Source organism: Eutrigla gurnardus (genome assembly GCF_963514095.1).
Source record: "Eutrigla gurnardus genome assembly, chromosome: 18".
Taxonomy (NCBI): Eukaryota; Metazoa; Chordata; class Actinopteri; order Perciformes; family Triglidae; genus Eutrigla; species Eutrigla gurnardus.
The window spans coordinates 15,534,330-15,561,829 of record NC_139929.1 but is presented as its reverse complement, the minus strand read 5'-3'; the positions used below and the strand labels follow the sequence as shown (position 1 = coordinate 15,561,829).

General features: G+C 41.1%; 1 protein-coding gene across 1 annotated transcript; it reads right to left on the bottom strand.

Moving 5' to 3' along the window:
* Nucleotides 1-13,224: 13,224 nt before the first annotated feature.
* Nucleotides 13,225-26,902, bottom strand: rnpc3 (RNA-binding region (RNP1, RRM) containing 3). Its single transcript, XM_084033210.1, is given in 18 exon segments — nucleotides 13,225-13,531; nucleotides 13,688-13,765; nucleotides 15,763-15,895; nucleotides 16,592-16,650; nucleotides 16,861-16,955; nucleotides 18,633-18,818; nucleotides 21,116-21,258; nucleotides 21,634-21,759; nucleotides 21,903-22,045; nucleotides 22,760-22,828; nucleotides 23,468-23,579; nucleotides 25,371-25,444; nucleotides 25,446-25,459; nucleotides 25,795-25,903; nucleotides 26,040-26,087; nucleotides 26,178-26,194; nucleotides 26,197-26,333; nucleotides 26,813-26,902. Coding segments are annotated over 17 exon segments (1,560 nt in total). The 5' UTR covers nucleotides 26,839-26,902; the 3' UTR covers nucleotides 13,225-13,531; nucleotides 13,688-13,696.
* Between the last annotated feature and the right edge of the window lie 598 nt (nucleotides 26,903-27,500).

Sequence of the window (27,500 nt, the reverse complement as noted above, 5' to 3'; positions counted from 1 at the left end):
GGATGGATTCATGGAGCGAGATACTGAGAAGCAGGTATCCAGTCTCCCAGCCACACATGGCGAGTGCCACAGCTGCAGTCAGCTGAAACCGACGTGGTCTCTTTGTGAAGGCATGGCTCTGCCCTCTGACACAAACAGCAGCGCTCCGGTGTACGGCTACAGGTACGTCTGCAGACAGGACATTAGTGAAAGGGCTCCGAGATGAGGCGCCCTGCAGGAAACTTGAAAAAGTGTCAACCAAAGCCAGGATTGAGAAAATAATGAGAAAGTTTTCAGCTTAATGCACAATAAAACACAATAAAAACCATGTGAAAATGCATTTAGTGCTGGTGAGTTTAACCTCTATTATTTCCAAATTAACCTCCAAAAAATGTAATATATGTTGAAACCTTTCAAAAACCTTGCAGCGACTTAATGCATTTTAATAGTCCGTATGCACTGATATTCTTTAGATCATCACTTCTGATATTATATCCATTTACAAAGCTTTCACCACACAAATGAATGTTTTAGAGTATTTTTGGTTTAACATAAAGAATTACACATCCAGCATCCATCAATATGCACCGGGACTCCTTAAATATAAATAAACCTGTCTTTTGTGCCGTCTCTCACTCCAGAAAGTTTGACTGTGCCAATCAATCAAATAGGGCGTTATGGCAGAATAATGTGTGTTTCCTCTCAAGAACGGCCGTCAAAGAAGGCATTGTGGTGGAAACCTCCTCTGGACCCACAAAGGTGTCACAGTAAGCAGGGGTTGTCAGAGGCTTGTCACTGCTGGGTGGTTTGAAAGCATGAAAAATACCCTCTCTGGGGACGGAAGGAGGACGAGTGGTGAGGAGAGAGGGAGCGTGTCAGTGTGTGTGTGTGTGTGTGTGTGTGTGTGTGTGTGTGTGTGTGTGTGTGTGCGCGAAGGCCTTAACTCACTTTAGCCTGTTGCATCAACCCTTGTCAATCCTCCAGACAATAGGTCTCCATCCACGCAGCAGGCGGTTCTCACCTTCAGGGGTGACGGCTGTATTATTCAGCCTGACAAGCCGGGCCATGGGGAGATCAGAATCTTTGCCTAATTGAATGCTGACAGTTACGGTCCACACACACACACACTCTCAGCTATATGGAGACTGATTATTTGACTGAATGGGATTATTATGGGTTGAAGATTCCATCAAAAAGTAATTTTGGCAGACTGAGGGTTCAGATTCAACGTCACTTATATCTGACGGGAAAGCACCTTTGACACAGCTGACAGCTATGTCTTTAAGGCATTATCCTCCTCGCAGCAGATTTAGCATGGGCTCCTTCTCCAGTTTTCTTGGACCGCGTTAGGCAGCTCCATATTCTTGGCAGCCCAAAGTGGCAGTGACTGATGATCATTTCTGTTTTTAGAACATTTAAAAAGACTTAATCGCTCAGAAATCATGCCAATGCCCACTCCTCCTGCTTCATGGACCAAAACATCGTTTGGGGTGGATTTGTTGAGTCCAGCTTGACAACAATTTCGGATATTAATCTTAAAAGATAATTCTGGATATGTTCTGTTTTTTTGCCAACGATAATATGACTTACTGGTTGCCGGCGCTGCTGTCTAACACATAACTTGATTTTAAAAGTCATTGAAGCATTTAAACATTAAAGCTTATAATAACATAATGACAAGCATATCTTTTGTTTGTAGAAGTAATGTTTGTGCAGATATAACACATTCTGATTTGGATGATCCACAATATTTACTGCATACTTGCACATACAATATCTCCCACTGTCAAAATCCCTCATATCCCGTGTGTAATTACTACGAGAGGCTTTCCCTTTTGCCAGCTGTCTGTTTATAGAACAATATGATTGAATCCGGCATCAAAGTCCCTGGCAGACCAGCTCATACAAGTTTAGCAAGTGTATAGTCAGAATGTTACGTTATTGTGAAGAAAGAATCACGTTGGTGTTCAACTGTTTGGACTTCCAGGCCCTTGAGTGTGCATTGCAGCTGCAGCAGCTTGACTGAAGTGAATGAAAGAAGCGGTTACAGTGTGAAGCATGTGATTAAATTTAGAAAACAATTAACCATCACAATGGCAACTGCAATAACATTAAATAAAACACAGGCTGTAAAAAAGCCTTAATTATTTGGAGTTGCTCATTTGACACAAGCTAACTACTGTTATCTCAGATGTGGAGTACCTCCTGCACCATGCCGATACTGGAAATGAATTAACGTTGAGTAAAAGGCATCTGTGTCTCACTCTGAGTCAGGGTGTGTTGCTCTTTTCATTTTGCAATCCCATTCTGGGATTCAGGATGACGTGTCGTGACTTCAAATCTATGCATTTTGCAGCTTTGATTTGAATCAATTATTTGTTATCACAGACAGCCTCTTTAAAGCGAGTCTATATAAAATATTTGAACCTACTACCAACTGTCACAGTGTCCTCATAGCCAATGCATTACCATAAATATAAATTAATAAGTGAGACCTAATAGCACAGAGACATTGCATTTCCTTTTTTTAATCTAAATGCAATGCAAGCTAGATGATACCATGGGAATCCCATCTGGTTAGTGCGGCTTGAGAGTGAACAATACAAGCGCTGCTGCCCCAGTTAATAATGCAAATGTAAAGTCTGTTCACTGGTAAATTCCAACGGAGAAGAAACTCTTACAACATCTTGGAAAAAAAGCTGAAAACAATGTTACCAAGTGAAGAGATTAGGGATAATTCCCAAGCAAAACAAACAAGCAGGCATCATTAGAATATATATAAAAGAATAATTATCTTGTACCAAACAACAGTTCCTTCTGTGACAGTTATCATCCTCCTCGAGCCAAGCATGTGCTATTTTGGTGTGCTTCTTTTTCTTCTTCTTGGTTTTGATAAGAGACCAGTGGAATAGATTATGCTTTCCAGGGGTCTCGGGGGGTTGGCTTGGCTCCTGTTAGAATTCATTTAGTCAGATAGCCTCGGTGGATTATCCCTGTTTTCAGAGGCCTGCATTTCTGACAGGTCATTATTGTACACCACACTGGGACCTACTGCAGAGAGCACCACGTAGCCAACCCCGCCATGCTTCCACAGCTCGGCGCAGCAGCGTCTATGCACACACACGCACACTATCAAACATGCCAAACAGGGGGTAAGAAATACCAGCTTGTCTGATGTGCCGGTAGATCATTGGTGGACCTGATAGATCTCCTGCCCACGGCTCTCCATGATCATTACTGCTGCTTCATAGACCCACAGCCAAGCAGGACTCACTCACATGTACACACAGCCAGCAATGAGCAGAATGCTTGATGGATAGACACGAAGCCTGCATTTAACTAATAGGAAACCTGTGTCAATATCACAATAGGGAGGAGATGGGGGCAGAGGTCGAGGATACTTCCACACATCCACTCATACACACACATCCTGTCAGTACTCAGAGTTAGTGAAGGAGGCAGTTATGTTCTGATAACTTTCCCCTTCGTCTTAGCAACAGGAATACACTGTGCTTTTGGTACATTGCTGGTCAGCGCTGTGCATCTCACCCCGCTGCAGCTCTGAAGCTAGAACATGAGCTTACTGTATATGAAACGCAAATGAAATTGTAGAAATTGAAGTAGAATGTTTCCCTTGGAAGTGGATTTTAAAGTCCAACTAAAATTTCAATAAACGATAATGATACTGTAGCTACTGTGCAGACTGATTTAAATTTTTACTTTTTAGAGTATTTTTGACATATTTATGGAAACAGCTTCCAAGCTGAACTCCCTGGGTGAGCATTCCCTTTCACAGCAGCCATCTGACATTTGTCTTCTTTTATTTTTCCAGCCGCAAACCTCCCGGTCAGTGCCTTGAACTTGCATTCTCTCTAATAGCCAGCAGGGGGCGACTCCACATGCAAAAAGAAGTCAGATTTCATAGAATTCTATGAAAAACTGGTCATACTTGGTGACTTAGTTTATGGTCTGTCTTCTTCATTACAGCATGATGCTCATTTAGTAAATGATGGTCCAAAGTCTACATATACAGAGAGGTGAACAATATTTACTATGCATAATAATAGAAATCAAAGATCTCCAGAAATGTATTTAGACGTACTAAAATACAATAATCAGATTAATGAATCCAGAAGCTTCCAATGTTTAAGTGAATTCTCTAATGACAATATCTTGCCAAATAATAAAATAATGATGTCTGATTAGTAGGTGATCCATTTAGTGCATAGAAACATTACCGGTGGTAGAAGATATCAGACACACGGGAGCTGAAGGTTTTCATGAAACGGTGCCTCTGAGTGTTTCCTTTCATCGCTGCAAAATAAACCGCAATCACACTTGGAGAAGCAGACAAGGGGGGCTTGTAATTCAGCCAAACATGACGCCACTTGACCTCTCATGAGCCACAATGATTGGGGCTTTGACAAAGTCCTGACCTAGCTGTCTGACAGTCGACTTGCAGACAGACGTTGCGGGAGAGCAATGCTTGATCTCCCCAAACGGAGGCAGGCTCAAGAACAACAACAGGCATCCCTGAAGTAACGTGCGACGGGTGTATCTTCTAATTAAAAGAACAACAAAGAACTGGGATGGATGTGAACGCTCAATGGGAGTGTACACGTAAGGCCTTTCACTGTGCGCTGGTAGTATTAACAAATGACCTCACTCCCATTAAAAAGAATTAGAAGGGAATTTCCAGAGACTGCAGACAGCTAATATTTACAGCTAATTAATGAGAGTTGGCCGACTGTCTATCATCAGCGTGACAATGGAGCAGAATTACACAGAGCTGCCATGGGAATGAGTGGATATCTAGATGGGATTAATGTAAACAAGTGAGAAATTGTTGATGATTAGGTTCCTGGTTGCCAAGGGAGCGTTCCCTGACAGCGCAGCGCAAAGAATTAAGCAGCTAGAAACGACATCGTCCCATTGCACATTGTGTCACTGAGTACACATCCAGGAACGCCTGTTGAATGTTGAAAGGAGTCCAGACGGACAACCAGAGAGGCTCGCACTCTGCAAGGTCACTGTTCCTGAACCTTCCTGGTAATTATTCTTGATACAAGGATTAATATAATTCAAGGCGTAGGTCCGGGTGACTCTTTTGTTATTAACTTTGCTACAGTGGGGAAACCTTTCCAGGATTACTTCAATTCAGTGATTACTTTTGGCCTAGCAGCTGATTGCAAACTGTGCTGGTAGGTTTACTCACCACATTGATTTCCTTGCCAATATTGAGGGTAGAGCTCCCAAGACGTATCACCCGGCTCTCTCTGCTATACTCTCTGTAAATCTTATTAGAGATGGAAGCCGATGGAAGCTCCGTCCCTGCACGATACCGGCAAGGACCACAAGGTTAAAAGGAGACACGAGTTCGACTGAGGTTGAAAATATATGGTTCAACTTACTCCTGCCATACGAGGGAGTAATGCTCGTATACCGACACTAAACAAGCCTGGTGATCTTCTTCAGGTGATTAAACAGAGAATCTTAGCAACAAAGGAGATTGCGCTAATATTCGCAAATCGTCTTATTTACCGTTAATTTGGGTTTAGTTCTGTTCGCCATATACGAGTGTAAACGATCCATATATGGGTCTTGAAGTTTTCATTTAAATATTTTTTAATCATTAAAATTATGATAATCAGTTGCCTATAGACACAAAATGACAAACCTACTGTAAGCTTTTCACCCAGGAGAAAATAAACAGACACCAGGTGAACAGCATCCCAGAGCTAAAGAGCCAGATATGTTTTTCAGGAAATGGTGGCGAGTAGAACAAGAAAATAGAAAAAATAGGGCCAGAAAATAAAGCATGAGAAGAATAAAACATAGCAAGCGGCTGATATGTGGTGGCTGTGTATGTCAGTTAGTTGTGACACTTTTCTGCCCCCGGTGGCCGTTAAATGATTAATGCATCCGTCACTGTGGAGTAACGGCACCTCTTCACGCATGATATGTTTGTGCTCTTTACAGTCTTTTTTTTTAAATTGTAAGCTCTAGCTTGTACTTCAACTCCAAACCAACTAGGGACGGGATGCAAAATGTGACATACACACACGCGATTGCTGAGTCAGGTCCCTTTTTGGTGTTGGTTAATGATACCAGCTCACAGTAGATGGATAGCCGAACGCTGTCTCACCTCTTAGCCACACTGCCAGCACGACACCGTCACCATCCACTGTTTGGCATGCTGCTCGGCCTCTGTGCGTTAGTCACACAGAGTCACCGGGGGAATACTTTCTACCTCTACTGATCACCGGCCTGCACCTCCCGGCCCTGAGAAATCAACAGCCAGGATTTATAGATTTACCTTAGATTGGCTGTCCCGCATTTGTACCCCCATAAATACTTTTACAGCTTTGCTAATGCCACTGTTGGGAATAAACAAGGTTACGGCGGACAAGATGAGGCTGAGATTTAGTTGGCAACTCGGACAGCACCGGGCAGAGCAATGAGAGAGGAGGTGTAATGTCAGAAAAGGGAGGAAGAAACTGGCATCGGGGATGAGCACTTCACAGCAGAGCAGGGTGCACTTTCACATACTGATACAGGCTTTACAAGCCTATATGCAATAACTGACAAACACCTTGCACTCCCACCATTTCCGCTGCATAACTTGTGGAGAGAGTTGTCCGACGGAAAAAACGGAACCACTAAGAGCTCAATGGGGACACTAGATCTGCATGTACCAAGTAAACTCCATCCATAAGGCTCCTAATGTAAACAAGTTAAATATGCAATTAAGATGAATAAATAAACGTCCTGGCTTAAATAAAACTGATGACCTTGGTTGTAATTCTTATCAAAGACATTATAGATTCATTATTCAAGCACATTACTTCACTTCAGTTTTTAAATGCTACTCATTCGGACAACTTCATAAAACTTGCAAGGTTTAAACGCATGAAATATGCATGGTCAAGCCATCACTCGCTCCATAATGAATAAGCATACCTTGGAATTGACACATTTGCTCTCGGAAAGACTTGTAAGACTGACGAGTGCACGCACGCACACACACACACACACACACACACACACACACACACACACACACACACACACACACACACACACACACACACACACACACACACACACACACACACACACACACACACACACACACACACACACACACACTCACTCCCCGGAAGTTGACTAAGCAATGTGTCTTCCCACCATTTGCTCCTTCAAAGTCAGCAAAAGCTCACAGTTAAGTTGGTCCAGGCAGGAAGAGAATGTCTCAGCAGGCCACCAACGCAGCCGCAATGCACCATGGTACATTTACGCTCCAATAGTGCAATTGAGGAACATGGAAGGAGTTATTGGGAAATGTTTAGGTCTGTCACCTCATTGATTTCTGCATGGGGCTAAAAGGCCCACGGGGGTCAAGAGTATTTAAGCTCCTTAATGACGTCTTTCCCCAAAATGTAAAGAATGTGACATGATCTGTCTACGGCTGCATTTTCATTCTCAACACCATCCGAGTGCTGACTGTAGTCCGGTCATTAAGCGCTGAGACCTTGCTGATCAAGTCGCGCTGCACGAAGAGAGCAGAGATTGGTGTCGGGGAAGAGGCAGATGGCAATTTGAGGGTTATTACAACCCGTGGTTAAAAAAAAGAAAAGTAGATGCCACACGCACCATCAAACAGGGAGACAGGATGGGAAGCTCAAAGCTATAGGAAACTTACATCTTGAATGTGTTGCTTCATGCTGCAGGTGATAGTTCTGTCTGTGCCTTACTATCGGCTCCAAGAAATGCCTTCACCGAGCTCATCGTAGGCTTCCCTGCTGTTCGCTCCCTTTGTTTATTGTTGCAGGTTTTATAACAAGCTCGCATTGAGATGGGATTTTCATGAGACTGGAGCAAAGTGAAACCAAGTTGGGGGGGATATTTCAGGGAGTCATGACCTAAATATGTGTAAAATGGACACAGGAAGGTTTTAAAGATGGCGACGGTGCCCGTGATAAAACCAGAGTCAACATCGGACCCGCGTTTCAAAGGTGGCGTGATCTAAGGGATTTCAAAGGACACGAAGTCGAGGGGAAGGAGCTCGGTGGTTGTGGGGGAGGAGCTCGGTGGTCGTGGGGGAGGAGCGTGAGAGTTGTAAACATTCAAAAGTGCCCTCGATCCACCAGACTTGCCGACTGGGACTTTAATATTAGCCGGGAATGTACAAACTAAATCATATCCGTGGTCGGATGAAATCGGGAGCAAAAATGTTGCCAAAAGAGAGACAACAGTGTCTTGTGTGCCAAGGAAAACGGTGCCAAATTTGAACAAGATAGACATCTCCATCAAACTGCACCGCTCACCATTTGTCGGTTAAAAGTGTTTGCTATAAAAACAAAGCTGAGCAAAGCCTCCACATGGCCCTATTTGCTTCGATATGTATGTGATTCAACCCACAGGAGTGGCCACAAGAGGCCCGGGCTCCCCAGCAGCTCCAGTCTATCACGCCCAGCAAGTAGAACTCTACTCGCTGCATTCATCACTAACACGAGTTCACCTGGGCGGGTAACCCCTGGTAGCGTTGGCTCGGCGTCAGTTTTAATGTCATCCAACAGCAAGGTTTTCACTGACGACATGCTGACAGGCAGACCCAAAGAAAATGCCTAAAATGTTGTTTATGCAACCAAAGTGTTTTTGTTTTCTATCTTCAATTCAGAGTAAAAAAGTCAAGAGCCTGTGGTTTGGTCTTATTAAGGTTATTACCGAGAAGGACTGCATGTTTTTTTTTGGTTTGTACACTTTACTGATTTGTTCAGAACTCTGGCAAAATACACAGTGCATAGCTGACGGAGAAATAATGTCATCATGTGCTGTGTTATAGGTGAGTATGTGCTTGATGTTTCAGTGGTACGGTGATCCAGGATCTGTGATTAGTTGGTAATTAATTTATACTTTCATGGTCTTCTTTGAAGTCAAATTGATTCATATCTGACAAATAAAGACCACTATGTTAAAACAGGGATTTAAAAAAATAAATAACATTCATGCTTTGCTTGTATTCGTTTTTGGCTCAAACCTCAAATGACAGAAAATCACTCCTTTGCTTAAAATCCTCTGGCTGAGCCAAAGTACTAACAAACATGTACAGACAGCATATCTTCGGAGGTAATTTCACCTCAATAAATCGTCAAAAACATAAAGTTCACGTTTCTTCTATTAAAAAACAAAAACAAGCAGAACATTTCGATAAAATGGAAATCTGATCACCTTAATACATCCTCATGAATGCAGTAATTTCACACTAATTTAATTTCAGCGAGCAGTGTTCTAACATTATGGCCTTTAAAAAGCTTCCTGGGACACAGTATTATCAGTACAACATTGAATAAAATGCTATTATTATGTACTTCTGGCTGAGTAGGCAAAGAACCAGATGTTTTTGAATGAAGTTCATAATGTTGTAATGGTGAATAAACTGGGAGAGTTTCAGCAGCATCCTTCCTTAAGAGCTCCCTCAAGAGCAGAATCTTCTCTGCCAAATCTAACTCTTTAATCAATTGCTATAAATGGTCAATTTCCTGATGTGGAGCGTCTCTGACGGACACACTGCTAAACCCAAAGCAACGCAGCAAACATGCTCATGGACTAGCAACTGTCTGTGGCGATACCTTACGGCCCGGGGCGCGTTCACGTCGCCTGGAGTCATCGTGGCATGTTTTAAAAGATTAGGAGGAAACGCTGCACTCGGTGTGTAGGAATACTAGGAATACACAGTAGAAAGGCAGCAGTGGAGGTGGTATAGATAGTGACCAGAAAAATAGGCCACATGTGCTTAATGCCCAACACTGTCCGCATGTACCCAGCAGGCCATGGGCTCCGAGCAGCAGACAGACAGCACACCTGGTCCAAGCCAGGAAACGTATCATCAGGATATTACTTGTGGGGTGGCTGCAGTATTAAACCGAGAAGGAGCCGCGGTGCAGCGGAACTGCAGAACATACATCTTTATCTGCGTCCACTTACAAAAGGTTATCTTTCATATTGCTCAAATGTTACCTGATAAATGTCTTGGTAACTCTCAATATCTCCACTGCGGGTGGCACATTTGTCATCGTTGAGATGGCGGGCAGAGTAGGGCACAGATGGGAACTCCTCCCTCACGCTGGCGTTGACGTATGGGCTGCAGGTCGGACCAGACGAGCACGCGTGATTGATGACCCCGCGTGCTCGGATCTTAACCACAGAGAAGCCGAGCTCACGAGCAGCGCTGGGACTTAATGAACTACAGCAGATTTTACAGGAAAGTTACACCGGAGGAAAACGATGCACCGTGATCGGCCGTTATTCACAAAGCCAAATCAGTTTCTGGAAACCATTGCAGTCAATCAGGGAATTTGCGTTGCTTCTGAAGCTACTTTTCTTTATTTTTGGTCTATTATAAGATGCACACAAGATGCTTTTCACTCTTATTTTGCAATTAAAGGCAGCATAGATAGCTGTTTAATTATGGTGATCATCCCTCTGGAGGATATGACGATCACACACCATTAAGCCTCCGTTGTTGCATGTGATAGTCCCGTTAAATCAGCGTAGCTACACAGTCACTATGCAGAGATGCATTCGCATTTTGATAGGTCCATTCGGAGGTTTGGATTGAAATATTTGATATATGTGATAAGTAAACAACTTAAATTGAATTGTATATTATGATGCCTTCTCCAAAAGGAGACCAGCTTTCCTTTAAACCTGCCCCCCCACTGCCACATGTGAACAGGGACATGTGAAACAACAAGGGCTACATGACAGGAGCGCTGATGATATTCCTGGTTAGTCACAGAGAACTGCATGTCTTCAGCTTTTCAGCTAATTAGAATAGCCCGTGGTATCAGAGCTGCTTTCAGAATTATTTAAAAGCGGTTAAGTCATTCACAGATTCTGAGAGAGATTGAAAATGGAGCACTCAGTTTGGTTTTGGAGCGAAGCGACTTACAATAAGTAGTATAAGTATAAGTAGGCTACATTTGTCGAAAGACAGACAACAACCACAACATATCGTTGCCGATAAAGTAAGAGTTAAAAAAGTGTTAGGTCCTCATCTGAGTAAAGTAGTAGCAAACATACCTTAAGTACAAGAGTGCTATGATCAAAGTGCTAGAGGTAAGAACATAGGAGTGCATTTTTTGGGGGGGGGAAACAAAAAACAAAAGGTACAATACATTGACATTAACAACAATTACTTCAGTACTAACACTAAACGTCCTTCTCTTAATGTTTACAAGAACAGCCTATGGTCTTTTTTGACATGCAGATACATTGTTGCCATATCACTCACTCACTCACATTCACTCACACACACACACTCTAGTTTATTCTGTTTCATACATATTACTTTATATTTTATTCTTATGTTTCAATTCCCGATTTTGTTTTGTTATTGATTTTATAATAGGTGAGGCTATAATAAGCCCCTATGGCTTTCATGCATCTCCTTGCACTGTTTTGTCTCTTCTAGTTTGCATTTTAATTGTGCTAAATAATTCAAATCAAATCAAAGTGATCCCTGAGCTGATATTATTTGAATGGAATTTTGCGAACCTGAGAAAAAAAGATGGAGGTTCAGAGAAGGTAACAACCGTATAATTAGAGATCAAATAAATAATTATTAGTGATAAAAAAAATCATTAGATTCTGAAGTGAAATTATATTAGGAACATTACATTGTCTTTTAGAGTAAACATGTTGTGACAGTCTTCATCTTACAATACCACTCAGGCCCTCAGCCCTCGTACTGCTTTAAATATCCCATTGCTCATTTTCAATTTTCGTTTAACCAAGCACAGTTTTAAATGTATTTTTTCTAATCTAGAACTGCCAAGGTTGCACCCACCAACACAAAACTGGATCGGCTAACAATGAAGTGAACCAGAAAAAACAATCAGACACAAAGACCGATGTGAGCGTCACTGGACACCGAGCTATTAAATCAGTCCCTTTATCCTCCGCAACAGGGGAGCACTTCGATCATTGCTGTACAACATTCCTATTGTGCATTCATTTCAATCTTTGAGAGCATCCACAAGGTCAGAATATTCTAGCATTGGCTGCAGTGTGTAACTGTCAGGTTTATGCTTCAGTTCCAAGTTAGGTGGACGAGCAAGCTCCATGCATCCTATAGAGACCGCGTTCATCACGACAATTTCATGTTTCCCCTCATCGGATGTCTACACCACAAACTTTAGATAAGCTGTGATTGACACGCATCCAGTTCACTTTCAGTGTTGTTTACACCAAAAAGAGTGCAAAAACCAATTAGATTTTCAAATCTTCAACTATGATGGCTGCTAAGTTCACTCCATGGTTTACTCTCTGTAAACACACAGATGGGCCAGCCAGGGATCGCATAGGCAAGCTAACCCAGTCCCGGCAATTTCCCCACAGTCTGTTTGGTTTGTCGTCTCCTCAGTACTGCGGACTTCCACTGTGTTGACTGGCAACCATCTGCTGCAGAGATCTCATATACGGTGCTTTGCAAACCCCTTGGTGTTCTTCCTATGTTGTTGCATTACAACCTGGCATTAAAATGATCTTGATGTAGATCGTTTGTGATTGACCTGGTGAAATGAAATGACGAAAAAAAAAAAAATAAAATAAAATAAAAATACTTAAGAAAAACAACCTGCTAATTGGTGTGTGTGTATGTATTCACCCCCTTAATAAGACCTTCGTGCAATCAAAGTGTCACCTGATCTAACAGAGCAGCATTACATCAGTTATTACAAAATGAAAAGTATACGGCACCTGTAAAATGAGGACCCATGTGTGGACCAGGCAAGAGGACTTTAATAAGAGAGGCAAACAAGACAGCCGAGATAACCATGAAGGAGCCGGAACGCTCCAAAGTGGAGAGAAGAGTATGTGTCCATAGGGCCACTTTAAGCTGTACACTCCACAACGCTGGGCTTTTTGACTATTTTGTGTAGGTCCATTTCATAGAATCCTAATAAAGAAATCTATTTTAATTCCAGGTTTTAATGCAACAAAACAGGACAGCCGCCTTTCATCAGGCAATGTAGCTTCCCCCATCTGTGTTTACTCTGCTGTTCTGACCTTCAGTTTGGGTCTAACAACAATCAGTTATGATAGTTTTACTGAAGTCTAGTCACAAATGGTTACATATATTTGAAGCTGTGGCTGGAGGAAAACATGACAAAAGTTCTCGTAATAAAATAGTTTATTTTGTAATAAAAGAAGAAGAAGACATCTGATGGCCATCGCCTGAAATTCAGTCAAACAAGGTAGAGAAGTGTAAGAGAAGTTTGAGAGACTCCAAAATAGCACATGCTTACAGTGTTTACAGTGGACAAAGTAAATCAGAGAACATGCTGTAAGAAAAATAAGCTATAAAAACAACGCATGGTACTCAGTCCTTTTAAATTTAGACTACAATACAGGTTGGTTCAAGTTCCAATTGAGCCACAAGAACTACAAATAAACTGCCCCGTTGTCTTTAGTTCTTTGTTTTTCCAAAGGATATGCCAGAATAAGGATACAAATGGTTCTGCTGGGCCACAATATCAAGCCTTGGCATCTTGAATAAATAAAGTGTAAACACAAAAGTAAAAAGAAGACACCAGTACAAGAATAAAAAAGGCTTCTTCTATATAAACAGAACACATACACTATGCCATTTCATTTTAATACTGTCTTTTTGCAGATTCACAAAATGCTTCAATGTCTCACTCACTTGTTGAGTTCATCGTTGTTTTGCTCCTCTCTTGGTAACCGTGTTGTCTTCTTTTGGTCTGGCAGATCTGGCAAATTGCTGTGAATTTATAGTTAAGGTGTGTAGGCAGCAAACGTTTTCATTAAACGGGCAAAGGTTTACACTCACTTGATAAAGCATCCTCTCTTTCAGGCGAGGACGTTAAGCTTCTTTTAAGTAAGGGAAGTTGTCTAAAAACCTAATCCTTCATCTGGTCCTATTACTGAGCTCTACTGCTACAAATACATTCTTATCTTTCTACAAACGTAATACACCAGAAAATACACACCAACACCACACCCTCACTCAAAACACAGCTTGAGGCATAGATTCACAGACTAATATTTTACATCATACCACATACCATCATGTTTTACTCACAGGGGCCTTCTTTCTTGTGACACTTGCCACCTCATGTGAATTTCATTCGAGAAAAAAGGTTGCAGCCAATTGCTCATAAATGCCTGAAGACTACCGGCCAAACATGGACGCCAGGTCTGCTGCATTGCTGAGGTCGACTCATTTACTCAGCGACAGCTGCCGTCATGCACGTAGACTGATCAATTCTGCCGATGTGACGGGTTAAGTAAAGGGGGCGGAGCCAGATGTGTGAAAGGCTGTCACTGCAGTGCTGTCTCTTAAAAAACCTTACACTTTAAATGAGTGCAGCTTTTTCTTCCAGCTCACTAACTTTAGTAGCAGACTGTTTGAGGATTCTCTGGCAAGTGTCATACTGCAGTCTCTAGCTAGCACTGAAAAAATCATTATAGGGACTCTAAACTGGGACCGGCTGTCCTCTGCCCATGACTGCTTAAAAAGACATCTGTACCGAAATGAACCTTACTCGACTTTTTGATGCTCCAGATAGAATAAAACCCTAAAAGTCCAAGTCCACCTTATAACACATGTTGGGTTTTATTTGCTACTCTTTAAGCACACTTGCCATGGCAGATTCTCAGATTCTAGGTTTTAAGGTAACACCAACTAAAACACAAATAATATAAAAATACAAACAGGCTCATCAGCTAGCTGCTGCAGGTCACCATTCATTTGAAAGTTATAATCCTCTAGACTATCCTTTGGTAGTGGCGGAGTGACTCTGATTCCAACACAAACTCAGTCTCTACACACGAGAGACTTGCAGGAAATATTGCATGCATGAAATCCAGGGTTATTTTATCTAGCTGATATACCATTTTTATACCAGCATCTATATCAAAGTAATATTATATATTATTTGCTAGAAGTGGATTGTGCATCCAACACACAATTCCTAAAAATCTATAAGCCCCAAATCTCCAGTTAACTGAACACATGTCAAGCTTCACCACCTTGTAAATGGCTTAATAGTGACCAAACAACAACAGTCAACGTGCATGGAATATAGCTGCATGCAGGACAACATCTTCAACTAAATTACATCTCAGTCTTCAGACTAAGATGCTGATGCTCGTTGGTTATGGGATACACCGTCTAAATCAATAGCCTTGTTCCATTAGACAAGTTCAAAGGTGGATGTGTAATTCTCCGTGTTGAGCAGGTGGTTGTTCGGGGATGCCAGAAAATGAGTCCTGGTCCTCCTCCAAGGCATGGAGGACCAAAGCTAATGACACATCCGACCACCTAATAATAATCATACACCACCTCTTAATTGCCCCTTCATGTATGTTCAGTGCATTGGTACCAACCAGGTCTAAATCTTTCTTTTCTTACTGGGTTACTTGTGGGATACACATTATTGTGTTGTAAATACAACCACAACATGAGCCAAGACTAGCAAGTGCATCACTGACCTACTTCTTTTGGGACACCTGTTTGCTCCAAGTAGACCCAACAACTTATTTGTGTCTAATGAAACGCATCTCCACTCGCAGCTTAAATTTGCAAATGAGCATTCCTCTCATTTAATTAGATGCATCTGATAATTAAAACCATATTGTACCAGTTAAAATCCGTGTGGCCAACTCCTCACGGTAACTGAACCACATAGGCCTGCATTTCCACTCCTTATAAAATCTCATCCTCGTTTCATCTTGCAGTAGGGGGTGAAAGGATACAACAACGAGAGGTTTGTCATAGAGAACGTAGCCGTTGGTGTCCCGCAGGGCTTTCTCTGCACTCTGCTCAGTGGGGAGTCCAACGAAGGCCTGCCCTTTCATCCGCCCCTCCTTCATTAACACAATGTCAAACCTGAGAAAGAAGGAGAAAAAAAAAGCAGACACATCATTATCACTTCAGGTTTGCTGCCGAGCCGAGTAAACTTCATACTCGCTGCTCAGCGTTACAAGAGGAAAATGTTATGTACCCACATAACACAGTGCTTGTCAATCATGTGTCACTGAGCCACAAGAACCTGTATGTTTCTATGCTAAACTAATTATGCAACTAACGACAAATAGAAGCAACATCCTTTAGTACAGGATTATTTTATGACAACAAATCATCATGTATGTATGTAGACATGTATGAATTGATGATTTTGGATTAATGTGCATACATGTTCGATCATCATTTAATTCTCTAAAATCAATTCACAGATGGTTTGCCAGAGGACGATCCGTTTTCTGGCAGCGTTGCATCTTCCTGTTTATCACCTACATCTGTGTTCGGCGTGTGGCCCTTCTACTCAACATAAGCTGGGCTTGATGACTCAGGTGGAATATTCATTTGAAGTACTGCTGATGCGCAAACATAAAATGTCCCTCATGATGTCTACGTCAGGTTAGATACTTATTAATAACACAACCCGCAGTCAGCATGAATTACTAAAAACTCTCAAAGGAAAGTGACAAATTGCGGGAGTCAAAAATAGCTGAAGAGTGGACGGGGTGGAGGGACGTGCAAGCTCTGCCAATAAGAAGAAAGTCTGGATTGCTGTCAACATACATGTTTCTCTCGGCTTCAGACAGAGGGTTGACATATCGCCCATAGATGTACTTCAAGTCCTGCGAAACAAAAAGTGTCAATATATTAATATGAATTCCACTGTTCATGCAGAAGTAATGGTAACAGCTCACAGTAAAATGCAACGCTGATGATTTGTAACACAGAATGACAAATGAAGAATGTACTGGTCTCGAGCAATAAATGAAAACTCCAGAATAAGCATCATATCCAGTAAACCAAAGTGGGTCAAGTGCTATAAATGTACCTACTTTCTCTTCCACTTGCTTTGCAATATTCTTCACGTACAGTCTGCAGGTTGGCTCACCGGGTTCATAGTTTTTAAACACAGACATCCTTTTTATTTCTGGTTTAAAAGACAGAAGGAAAAAAGAAAACCTTCAAAAACATGTACAACGAATCAACCTAGTGCTGCCAATATAAACATAAAGGCAAATTCAATGTTTTATGGAAGACAGAGTGGACTGAAGAACCAGGCTGAGAGATGTGCCGAGACATTAAATGATTATATCTTTGGTCCCACCACCTACAAGCCGGTTCATTTCAGACGGGACTTGTTTGGATCACATCTCAGCTGATGTGTGCCACACTCGAATGGAAAACATGGCTAAAGAAGAATAAACAATTGCACTTAAAAGTTCTCTTAACACAAAGTACCAAGTAAGGAACAGGGATTCAATAAGATGGTAAAAAATATATTCTGGTTGCATGAATGTGGAGATTATTTAGAAATGTTTCCACATTTGATTATTTCTACAAATACACTTAAAACTCAGTGGGTTCAGGTTGTGGGGTATTCAAACACATTTGCACCTAAGAGTTACTTCAATGTTTGCATTAGAAGAGATGGAATATCTTCACTTTTCTGTTTCTGTTTTTCACTGTCTGTGCAGCAGAAATAGGCTGCGAACATTGACATATTATGACCATTTACTTTTATAATGGGGAGCTTGTTAGCAAACAGCAACCCATCCAGCACCAAACCGCATATAGTCCATTTCATCAAGCTTTCTTGCTAAAAGCAGCTTGGGTCAGGAAATGACACTGATGAGAGGTCGGGGGGGCTGTAAAACCAAAACAATGAGCTCAAAGTTACTAAAATGCTCTGTAAGGCTGAAGGGAACTGAAGAGTTGGGGCAATATTTCTCTGTTTTTACTACGAGCAACCACTTTATATTCCACAGTCATTTGATCCATTGTAAAGACAGCATTATAGATTAGAGCAGCGACAATGTGTGAATTAAAGCACAGCACGGTGCCACTCTGTTGGCAAGTCTTTACATTAAGAACCAAAAGATAAACATCTAATTGACAATCTCAATTAAATATAGACCAACAATCTCAGCAATGATGATTTGAACACAATTTCCGGTTGATATTATTTGGCCTGGATTAAGATGACACAATATCAATAACAAATGATCAATATTAGGATTGCATTACTCCACTAACCTCTGTGATTCTGTCTGTCTACGGCTTAAAGCAAAGACTCTATTTTGGAGTATTGTGACACCGTCGTGATAGGTGATGGTTGTGTCATTTTTTTGCACTCAGCGCTGGAGTTCAAACATAACCAGACTCTAAATCAGCAGCAGCAACTTACGAACAGCAGAATGTAATGTTCCAAAAGCCAAACAACAATTTCACATCTCTCCTCAGTCCTTATCTTGGGGTGAGTTTAATCTTAAAAAGGTAATGCTGATATTAAACTTTTTAGCACAAGCTCCTCTTTCTCTGATGGATCCATCAGTTTCCTTTGTCAAGTTTGATTCTCTGGAGCCGACACCTTGCACTAATATGCATTTCAAACAAAACGCCGCTGCCTTTCTTCTTGCCTAATCTGTACACTGAACAGCATTTGTGAGAGGGAAGAAAAGTGTTATTAAAATGTTAAAGCTTTTTGTTGTTGTTGATACGGTCACTGTTATACAGACAGTTCCACCCTGCAATATAGCAGCATTAACACAAAACATTTGCCTGCCAGAAAAAAAATTGTGGACGCCCCCACTGAAGTCATGTTTACCATCTCTTGACAGCCGTCCTTTCTCCAGCTCCTTTCTGGAGACGACATCTGAGGGGAGATCCTGCTCATCGTCGCTGTGCTCCTCTTGCTGTTGGGACGACTGGGTGCTGGGGTAAAGCTTCCCAAAACCTTCAGCCTCCGTCCCCTCTTGACGGCTGCTGGGGGCGAGCTCCTCTTCATCCACTCCTGAAGGGACACAGAGGTCGAACTCGCAACATTAAAAGTAGCACAAAGTGTTTATCGAGTTGTTGCTAGATTCATTTTGGCAACACTGGCAGCAGTTTAACAGAATTTCAGATTATGTGTCACTAAGTTGGATGGATGCACATTGCTGGATTGCTTTATGATACAAAACAGGAAGAGGACACTCTCCCTTCAGCCCAAATACAGATGGAAGTTTTCAGACAACAGCAGATGGTGAAGTAATCACTTCCACCATGTTTATCCTCTTCAGTAAACCAAACAAGCTCAGGACGGGAGAGTGGATGCAAATCCTCTTGGTCACAATTTGTTTAACATATTGATTGTTTAAATTTTCTAACCATGGCATCATTATAAACTGATTGAGTTGAAAATAATGATTTCTTTGTCGGGGCTTACCGCGATAAGAAATAACGTTTGAGTTAAACGGGTTGCACTGATAGTTGAAAGAAGACGCTTCCCAGAGTGAGACGTAAACACATTCAGTCTATGTCAAATAAAGAGCAGTAATCAAATCAAAATCCATTCCTGTTTTGTAAACATGAGTTTGAAAGGAAGTGGGAAGGATAACTCGGACACACACATTTTCTAGATGGAATTACTAAAGGCAGTGAGCCTGTACAAATCTGAGGAGGGGAAATAAGCTTGTCAGCCACATCAGGTGTGTGTGTGTGTGTGTGTGTGTGTGTGCATGCACGCACTGGACCAAGAAGTGTTGGGGAGCTTTTCTGATACACTCTCAGCAGAGAACTAGATCACTGCTTTCAAAATTATCCTCCACCTTATCTGTCCCCCCCCCCCCCCCCCCCCTTTCCATTTAAATAGCTTGTTTATCGGATCACACCCACCCCCCCCTCCCCAAAACAAGACTAATCCAAAAAGCCACCTGTCATAGTTTATCTTTCCTCTGCCTTTAGGAAATCTTTTGTGTTTGACTTTGAGATCTATTTTACTTCTCAGGGGCTTGCCAGGGAGTGAAGTTGCAGCTAGAGAGAAGGGAGATAAGGCAAACGGGGAACTGCACAGCTGACAAGTAACACAGGCTGTGCACCCAATGACATTTTCTCATACAGATAATGGTAAAACCTTTTCGGTGCGACTTTCTGCTGTGATATACTGCTGTGCAACACTCGTGGTGACTGCTGTGACTTCGCTCATGGTAAGGGCTTTAACTTATGTCAATAGAAGTATCAAACCACCTCCTGCTTCAAAGTGATAATAAACGTGATGTAGAGTAATAGTCAAATCCACATAGTGCCTTTCTTGCTCAAAAGAGGGAAGGCAGGGCACTTTTTCTATACAGACTCCTGGTTTATGTTACTTAAAAGGGAAAATTAATATAAATCAATTCCTCAGTGCATGCTATATTGATTGTGACTGCAAAATCTGTTCTTCGTTCACCCTGCGCCGCCATTTGACGTGACTAGTGATGCAAATTCTGAGTTTTTCAGATCATTAAGCATTAACCAGCAATATGAATGCCTTGCATGCAGGGGGCTGTAGTTTAAGTGCTAACAAGCTAACAAGCTAACAAGCTGGAATGATAACTGATCAACAAGCAGGTTAAATATAGTTTACTGCCAGCTGCAAGCCGCTCCTCAACTGATTGATGATCAAAGTAAAAGGGGGTGAACATAATTGAGCCTAATTTGCCTGACCTGCATTGGCACGAATTTCCTTCCCAAGATGCATTTAGTCAATAACAGATAAGTGATGGGAAACAGTGGATAATAATTCAAATCAAATCTTAACTTTCAGCAGATTAATCCATTAATCCGTTGACAAGAAATTCAATTTGCCAGCTAATTAACACTGAAGTAATTTCTCAAGCATAAATTCAAAAATTATTTTTGGATTCCTTTCCATTTGAAGTGAGAAATTTTCACCATTTTCTGGCACCTACTAAAAAGTGATTAATTGAGATGATAATCTCAGTCAGGCGGATGAAAATAATTGTTAGTTCAAATATATTGTAGTCATTAAAAATACTAAAGATGTCATAACTAGCAAAAAAAAAAGATGAATCGTGCTCAGAGCAATTCAAGCTGATTAAATGTTTTATTCTTATGTAAATTGAGTATTTTGGGATTTGCAACTGTTGGTCAGACAAATCAAGAAATTCACAGTCATCACATTGGGCTCTGGGAAAATATGAGATTGTTTTTTCTTTCACAAAATGATGATGATGATTAATAAATTAATAATAGGACTGTGTATTTGTGAAAATAATAAGTTGTAGTAAGTGAACATCCAAGGCTGAAATAGGAAAGTAAAGCCCTTACTTCTGTCTTCATCATCAGGCCGACCTGGCCCACTTCCTTCCACTGTGGCTGCCACCTCCGGAACCGAAATGTGGAATTCGATTTTCCTCTGGCCAGCGTGGTGTGGCTGCTCAAACACGTCGGAGGGCTGCAGCACTGGAGCACTGAGAAAAGCAGAGACAATCACCACTCCCCTCAACGGCAGCCTATAAAAAAGTACCCGCAATAATCCTGTCTCCAGAGAGACTTAAGGGTTGGGATATTTTGTTCTGATCAACCAGAGATATTTCCCAGTCCACAAACATGCAGCCTGGAGACGGTGAGGTGTGTGTGTGTATTTATAGTTTAGAAACAGAGTTTGTGGTCCATCATTAGGGGAGTGCGTCTGTGTGGTGCGGAAACAATACATCTCTGAGCCACAAAAGGCTGTTTTTATGAGGAAGACACATCGTCTGGGGGTTTTTGTCCTCCTCCTTTGTCTGCCTATGTATACTGTCTTTGCATGACGACTGAGACATGCACGAGTGCTTTTGGTGTACCTTTGAGAGTCTGGTTTGGGTGCATAGAGTAGATCCTTGAACTTGGGCTTCTTTCTCTTTGAAGCCGTCTTTGGTCTCAAGGGTCTCTTGCATGCTTGGTTGACCAGGCCCATCAGACGAACAATCCTGAAATAAAGTAAGCACAGGGAATAAGGGACAAAGGGTCTACCTTGGACCCTTCAAGCCACTTGTCTTATGAGAAACGCTATTACTTCTAAATGATCGACTGGCAGCGGCAATGAGATAAGTCCCCTCTAACTACTGCTCACCTCTCCTTGTCTTCGTCTTCCCCACTCTCATACTCGGATTCTTCTCCACTGGAAAACTCCATCTCCTCCTCTGGTAAAGGGGGGTAGTCAGGAGGAAAGGGAGGAGGCATGGGGAAGGGTGGTGCAGGAGGCAGGAGCTCAAACTGCAAAACATCATGGCGTACCTTAAATATACCTCTGTGTTCAACTGGCAGACTTTGGGAGAACAGTGTTTGCTCAGGTGCCTGGTATGTTTTGGTCAAAACTGGGATCCATTCAAAAACTACTAAGGCATCGCCTGCAACATGTTTATGATCCCAGTAACGGTGATCGATATAAGGTTGAAATTAAATCACAATATTATGAGACTTCAAATACCACCCACACAATAATAAAAGAGGGCTGTGATGAAGTAGTGTAGTTTACAGGCCTGTAACTGATGATTACTTTCATCACCGATTGATCTGATGATTATTTCCTAAATTAAGGATTTGATTTATGAAATGCTGGAAATTGGCAACAAAATAAATGACCATCACAACTTCCAGGAGCCCTGGGTGATGTTGGGTGATGCAGTTGTTTTGTTTTTGTTAATCTGAGAAGCAGTGAAAAAGATTATGTTACTCTCATGTAAAATAAAGAAGAACATTCACCTAAATGTATGTATAGATTGCCACTCGAGTCACCAAATACCCAGAGTTACTAAATCAATCAAGCCACTGAAGGTTGAGGGTCCTACTTCTCTAACACATTTTAATAGCAGTCCCTTCATAACAACACTGGTTTTCTTGTTAAACATATAATAAATTAAACCATCTATAAACTATCCGGCCATGAGCCTGTTCTTCTTTCTCCAACAATCATGTGTACAAGCTTACCATGGGGGGTCTGGCTGTGATCGGGCCAAACGGACACGGTAAATTCATCTTGTTCATCAGATGTAGTACCTGTACAACCGGGGATAGGAGGATTAGAACAGTGATGGCTGCATCTAAAGATTAATACCAAAAGCTGGGTGGAAGCTGGTAATATAAATATACTGCTGATTTCAAACAGGCAGCCTGGAACTCGGGCTCCATATGTAAAACAGATTGCAAGGCTTCTGCGTTTTCATTTAAAATGCAGGGATCAAGGTGAGATTGAGGCTGAAGTGAGATACCAGTGAAGAGGCTGCTTCTCTGCAACACACTAGCACCACCAAGACGCCAACGCTGGAAGTAGCAGTGGTGAAAATCCAGGCAGCACGGCTCCCAGGGAAATGTTAAACCCATAACTCATGCCTCCCACTTATGGTTTATTATTAATACTTGCTCCCCAAATTGAAATTTAAAAGGCAAATGTTTGCTGTTTGATCTTTAAGAGGTTGGATGCAGTTCAAAAACCTCTGGGATATTCATATTTCCATTTTACAATATGAATTTGAAGGCTCGGAATTTGCATTTCTTTTTTATAGCTTCCAAAAAAAGGAAAGTACTAATACAGGGATAGAAATACAAGTACATACACAGGTGAACAACATATGCATGTCAAACGCTGCAGGTATTTGACGAGAATAGAATGCTATAAAGGTAGTAGTATTTACTCACCTGAACATAAAACTTTGGCACACTCACAAGGACATGCGTTATGTTTGTCAGAATGCTGTTAGAAGGCGGCGGGTATAAATATTTCAAAGTGGGAGTGGATTGAAATTTCAACCTGTAGGAGAGAGGGAAAAACACTAAATGACTTAGAAGGAAACTCAGCAGCTGCAGCTTATTGCCTTAAACACAATATCCCATTCACTTAACAACTCACAAAATATGTCAAAATAATGGAGACGCATGGGGGTGTGGTCCAGCCTGGGAGCTTTAGGTAGGTAGCTTATTCTTTAGATGACAAGCACTCGGCCAACAAAGGGTGAACCCCAGCCATAAAGGGGCGCTGGGACCAGCGTGCCAAGTCAGCAACAATGCATGTCCTCATGTAATAATAACATATAAGCCAAGACTCTGAGGCCTAATGAGAAAGACTTAAAGTAGGGGTACAGTGTATGTTGTTTAATCTGCCACTTGGCTAGTTCTGCTGGGACTGAAAAACAGTGCAAACATACTAAATTATACACTATGGGGAAAAAAGTATTGGGGCGACCCGTTAATCTTGCGAGTGAGATTCAACATCCTGGTTTGGAAAAGGACATTTTGGTCCAGTGTTTGAACATCTTCATACATTTTGGGAGCTTGCTTGCTGTTGAGGATCTCGGAGCTAAATGATAAACTTTTGGATATAACTTGTTAGGAAGAGGAACTTCATTAGGATGAGGCTGTTGCAGGCAATGATAGAATTAGCAGGACTTCTTTATAATATAGGAATGTTTTATGATTCTTGAATTTGAAGAGGTGCCTTGATTTGTCACTGGAGACTACACACCTGCTATTTCTTGTACTAATTTCCAAATTTTAAATGTATTTTCTAGAGACGTTATATATCCATGTATGATTACAGGACCAGGATAGAGGATTTTCTATTTATTCATTCATGAATGCAATAAAGGGAATCACTACACCCAAATAAAACCATTCGAAAGCATTTTCTTTTTTGGAGGTGATTACCGACAATATACATTCAGACATCCAGATGGGCTTCTTTGTTTTATCCCAAAATATGCTTTTGTCATAACGACGATGTCTCTAAGCAGTACATCAACTGTAGACACCAGAATGAGCTACTGCTAAACACAATATGGATCATTTTTAAAAATGTATATGCGTAATTGTGTGGAACCAAATCAAGATATCTCATCAGAATATATTCATATTAAGCGCTTCTGATAAACAATCAGTGTGGTATTGATCTGTGCTGCACTACATAATCAAGTAAACTGCATCATATCAGGAGGCGGTGAACACTATTGGCTGAACCAGATAGTATTGTAGCCCCAGGCCAGAGTAGACTGGTAGTTTTGGAGCGGGAGGTATCAAAGACCACCTGGCACCACCAACTGCAGGACAGACGGCATGTCAGGTGCCCAAGGGTGGTCGGAGCATCTAATTGGACACAAGGCCGCTGACAGCTCCTCACTATTGCTCTCAGATTCTCATCCAGGTTTATTGTCAGCTGGCCTCGACACATAAACTGACATCACCAGGTCTGGACACCATGTGTCATACATGCAAATTAATTGTATATAGTATGACTTGGTAATGGGAGATGGAAGCTGTGACTAAAACAGTAGAATGTAACACGATTATTTTTTTTAAACTCACCATACAGGGCGAGAACAAATACTAGAATTCAACATTATGCAAATTCACACTAACCCACCTGCTGTGTACAACTGACACATTTCAGTGTCATCATTTCAGACAGTGGCAAGGTGCCATACAGGTGTACCAGCCAAAAGAATAAACCATGAGACCATAATGCCTCATCTCATTCAGCAATTCAGAAATCAGCACCAACTACATCAACGTTTGCTCATGTGCTTCCGGGCGTGGGTTCAACACTCACCCAAGGCTGGGTGCAACGCCGGTCTCTATGAGGGGAATGTTTGGCTGCTTGGTCTCCTGTTTCTTCTGCTCTTCCCAACACGTTTACCACTGTAGAATAAAATAAACATGTTACAAAAATCATTGTTCTAGTAATTCAGTTCATACTGAAAGTGAATCAGTTTCACACCAGCACTCAGATTTTCATTTTTTTTTTCAATTGGTAGCCTGTTAAATCTGATTGTATTCATTTGGTAATTTATGAATAAAGTCCCTGTATGGAGAAATCATTCCTGGGCTGAGAGGCTTACAACTGGATCTTAATACCACTAACTCACAGTTAACTTAACAGCCCATACATCAGCAAAGTGCACATGCAACCTGATAACTGTGCAGATCAACAGCGTGTCTTCATTCATACATTCATATGACTTAAGTCACCTTACCTGCTGACACAGGTGGGTCCTTCAATACTGTCACATGATCTTGGCTTTTTGCAAACTCTGCAACAAGTGTACGGTCAAGGACCTCTAACTGATGGATCCTGTTAAGAGCCTGAAATAGATGCAATGGAGATTGATCACCATACGGGGCATATTAAGATAAGACTAGATTTACTTTTAGCTCTAAATTTATGCAGGCAACGCTTTCAAAACGTCATGAATACAAACGCTTCATAATAACAACTCACTTTTGCAGCCGACTTCTCACTTCGAAAGGTTGCAAAGGCTGCATGTTTCTGCAGAGATAAAAGAGCTTATTCAGAATGGATTCAAATTAATTCCAAGTAAAGCCTAACTAGGTTTCAGTAAGATAGGCTACAACGTACCAAACGGCCGGTGTTGAAAAAACCCTGACCGACTCAGCTCCAAAATACTTTAAGAGGTCCACATTCTCATCCTGGCTGAGTTCATCTGGTAAGTGGCGGATAAGCAGCGTTTTACTGCCGTTTGTTGCGTCCGGATCCTCATTCTTGTCCATTTCTCTGCGGGACAGAGGCAGAGATGCCAACGTTACACAGCAGTTTATTGACAAATGCAATAAGAGTGACCAGAACAAAAGAAACAACGTTCAATGCGAGGCAAACGAATACAGTAACACTACAACAATACTACAATAACTGCTTTCCTAAATTATTATTATTATTTATGTCAATTTAAAGCTCTATCAGATGTGTACGTTTTCCGACCAGCAAGTAGTAGTAGTAGTAGTTATTAAAGTGGCATTTAAAAAAAATAAAGAACCGCACTGTATCTACACGGGGCTAGCTGTAGCCTTAGCTACGTGCTATATGTGAACCAACCTACGTGCAAACAAGTCTTTACTATATTACTTCTTCTCTGTCAAATTTAAATTATCTCACGTAACCGCGATATTTACAGCAGCCACTCGCATAAACAAGGAAATATTTAAGCAAATAATTAAAAACCCAAGAGATATCATCGATAGCATAACGTTGCCTACCTGGTGCGGCTACAGCCGGTAAACATACCCACGTCCGCCCGACTCTTCTTCTTCTACCGGGACTTCGAGCGAGTGACAAATAGCATCGCCCCCTTGTGGACTGGAGTACAGCTGCGTCAGGCTCTGCACAGCAACTTCAGTTGAAAATAATTAAATGATTAAATATATCAATATTATTATTCAGAGGTGTCTGTAAGACACATAGCTTACTTTGTTATCAAACCTATTGCCTTAAGTAGCCTAGTGGCAAACTGCTCCTTTGACACTCAAATAGATTCACTTCTATATATATATATATATATATATATATATATATATATATATATATATATATATATATATATATAATATATATATATATATATATATATATATATATTGATATCATGTTATGTTAATAACACACATGGGATAATATGTAAATAATGCAGTCCCTCTTAAAACATGCTTACTGTATTTACATTATACTATTCTCTACTATTTTGAGTGTAATTCATTTGTCAAAGAAACACAACATGTATAATAAACAAAGATTGGACTGGCATTATTATTATTATTATTATTATTATTATTATTATTATTATTATTATTATTATTATTATTATTATTATTATTATATCCTTATTGTTAATACGTTTGGCCACTATAATCATATAGTGAAGATATGATATCGTGCCAGCCTAGATAA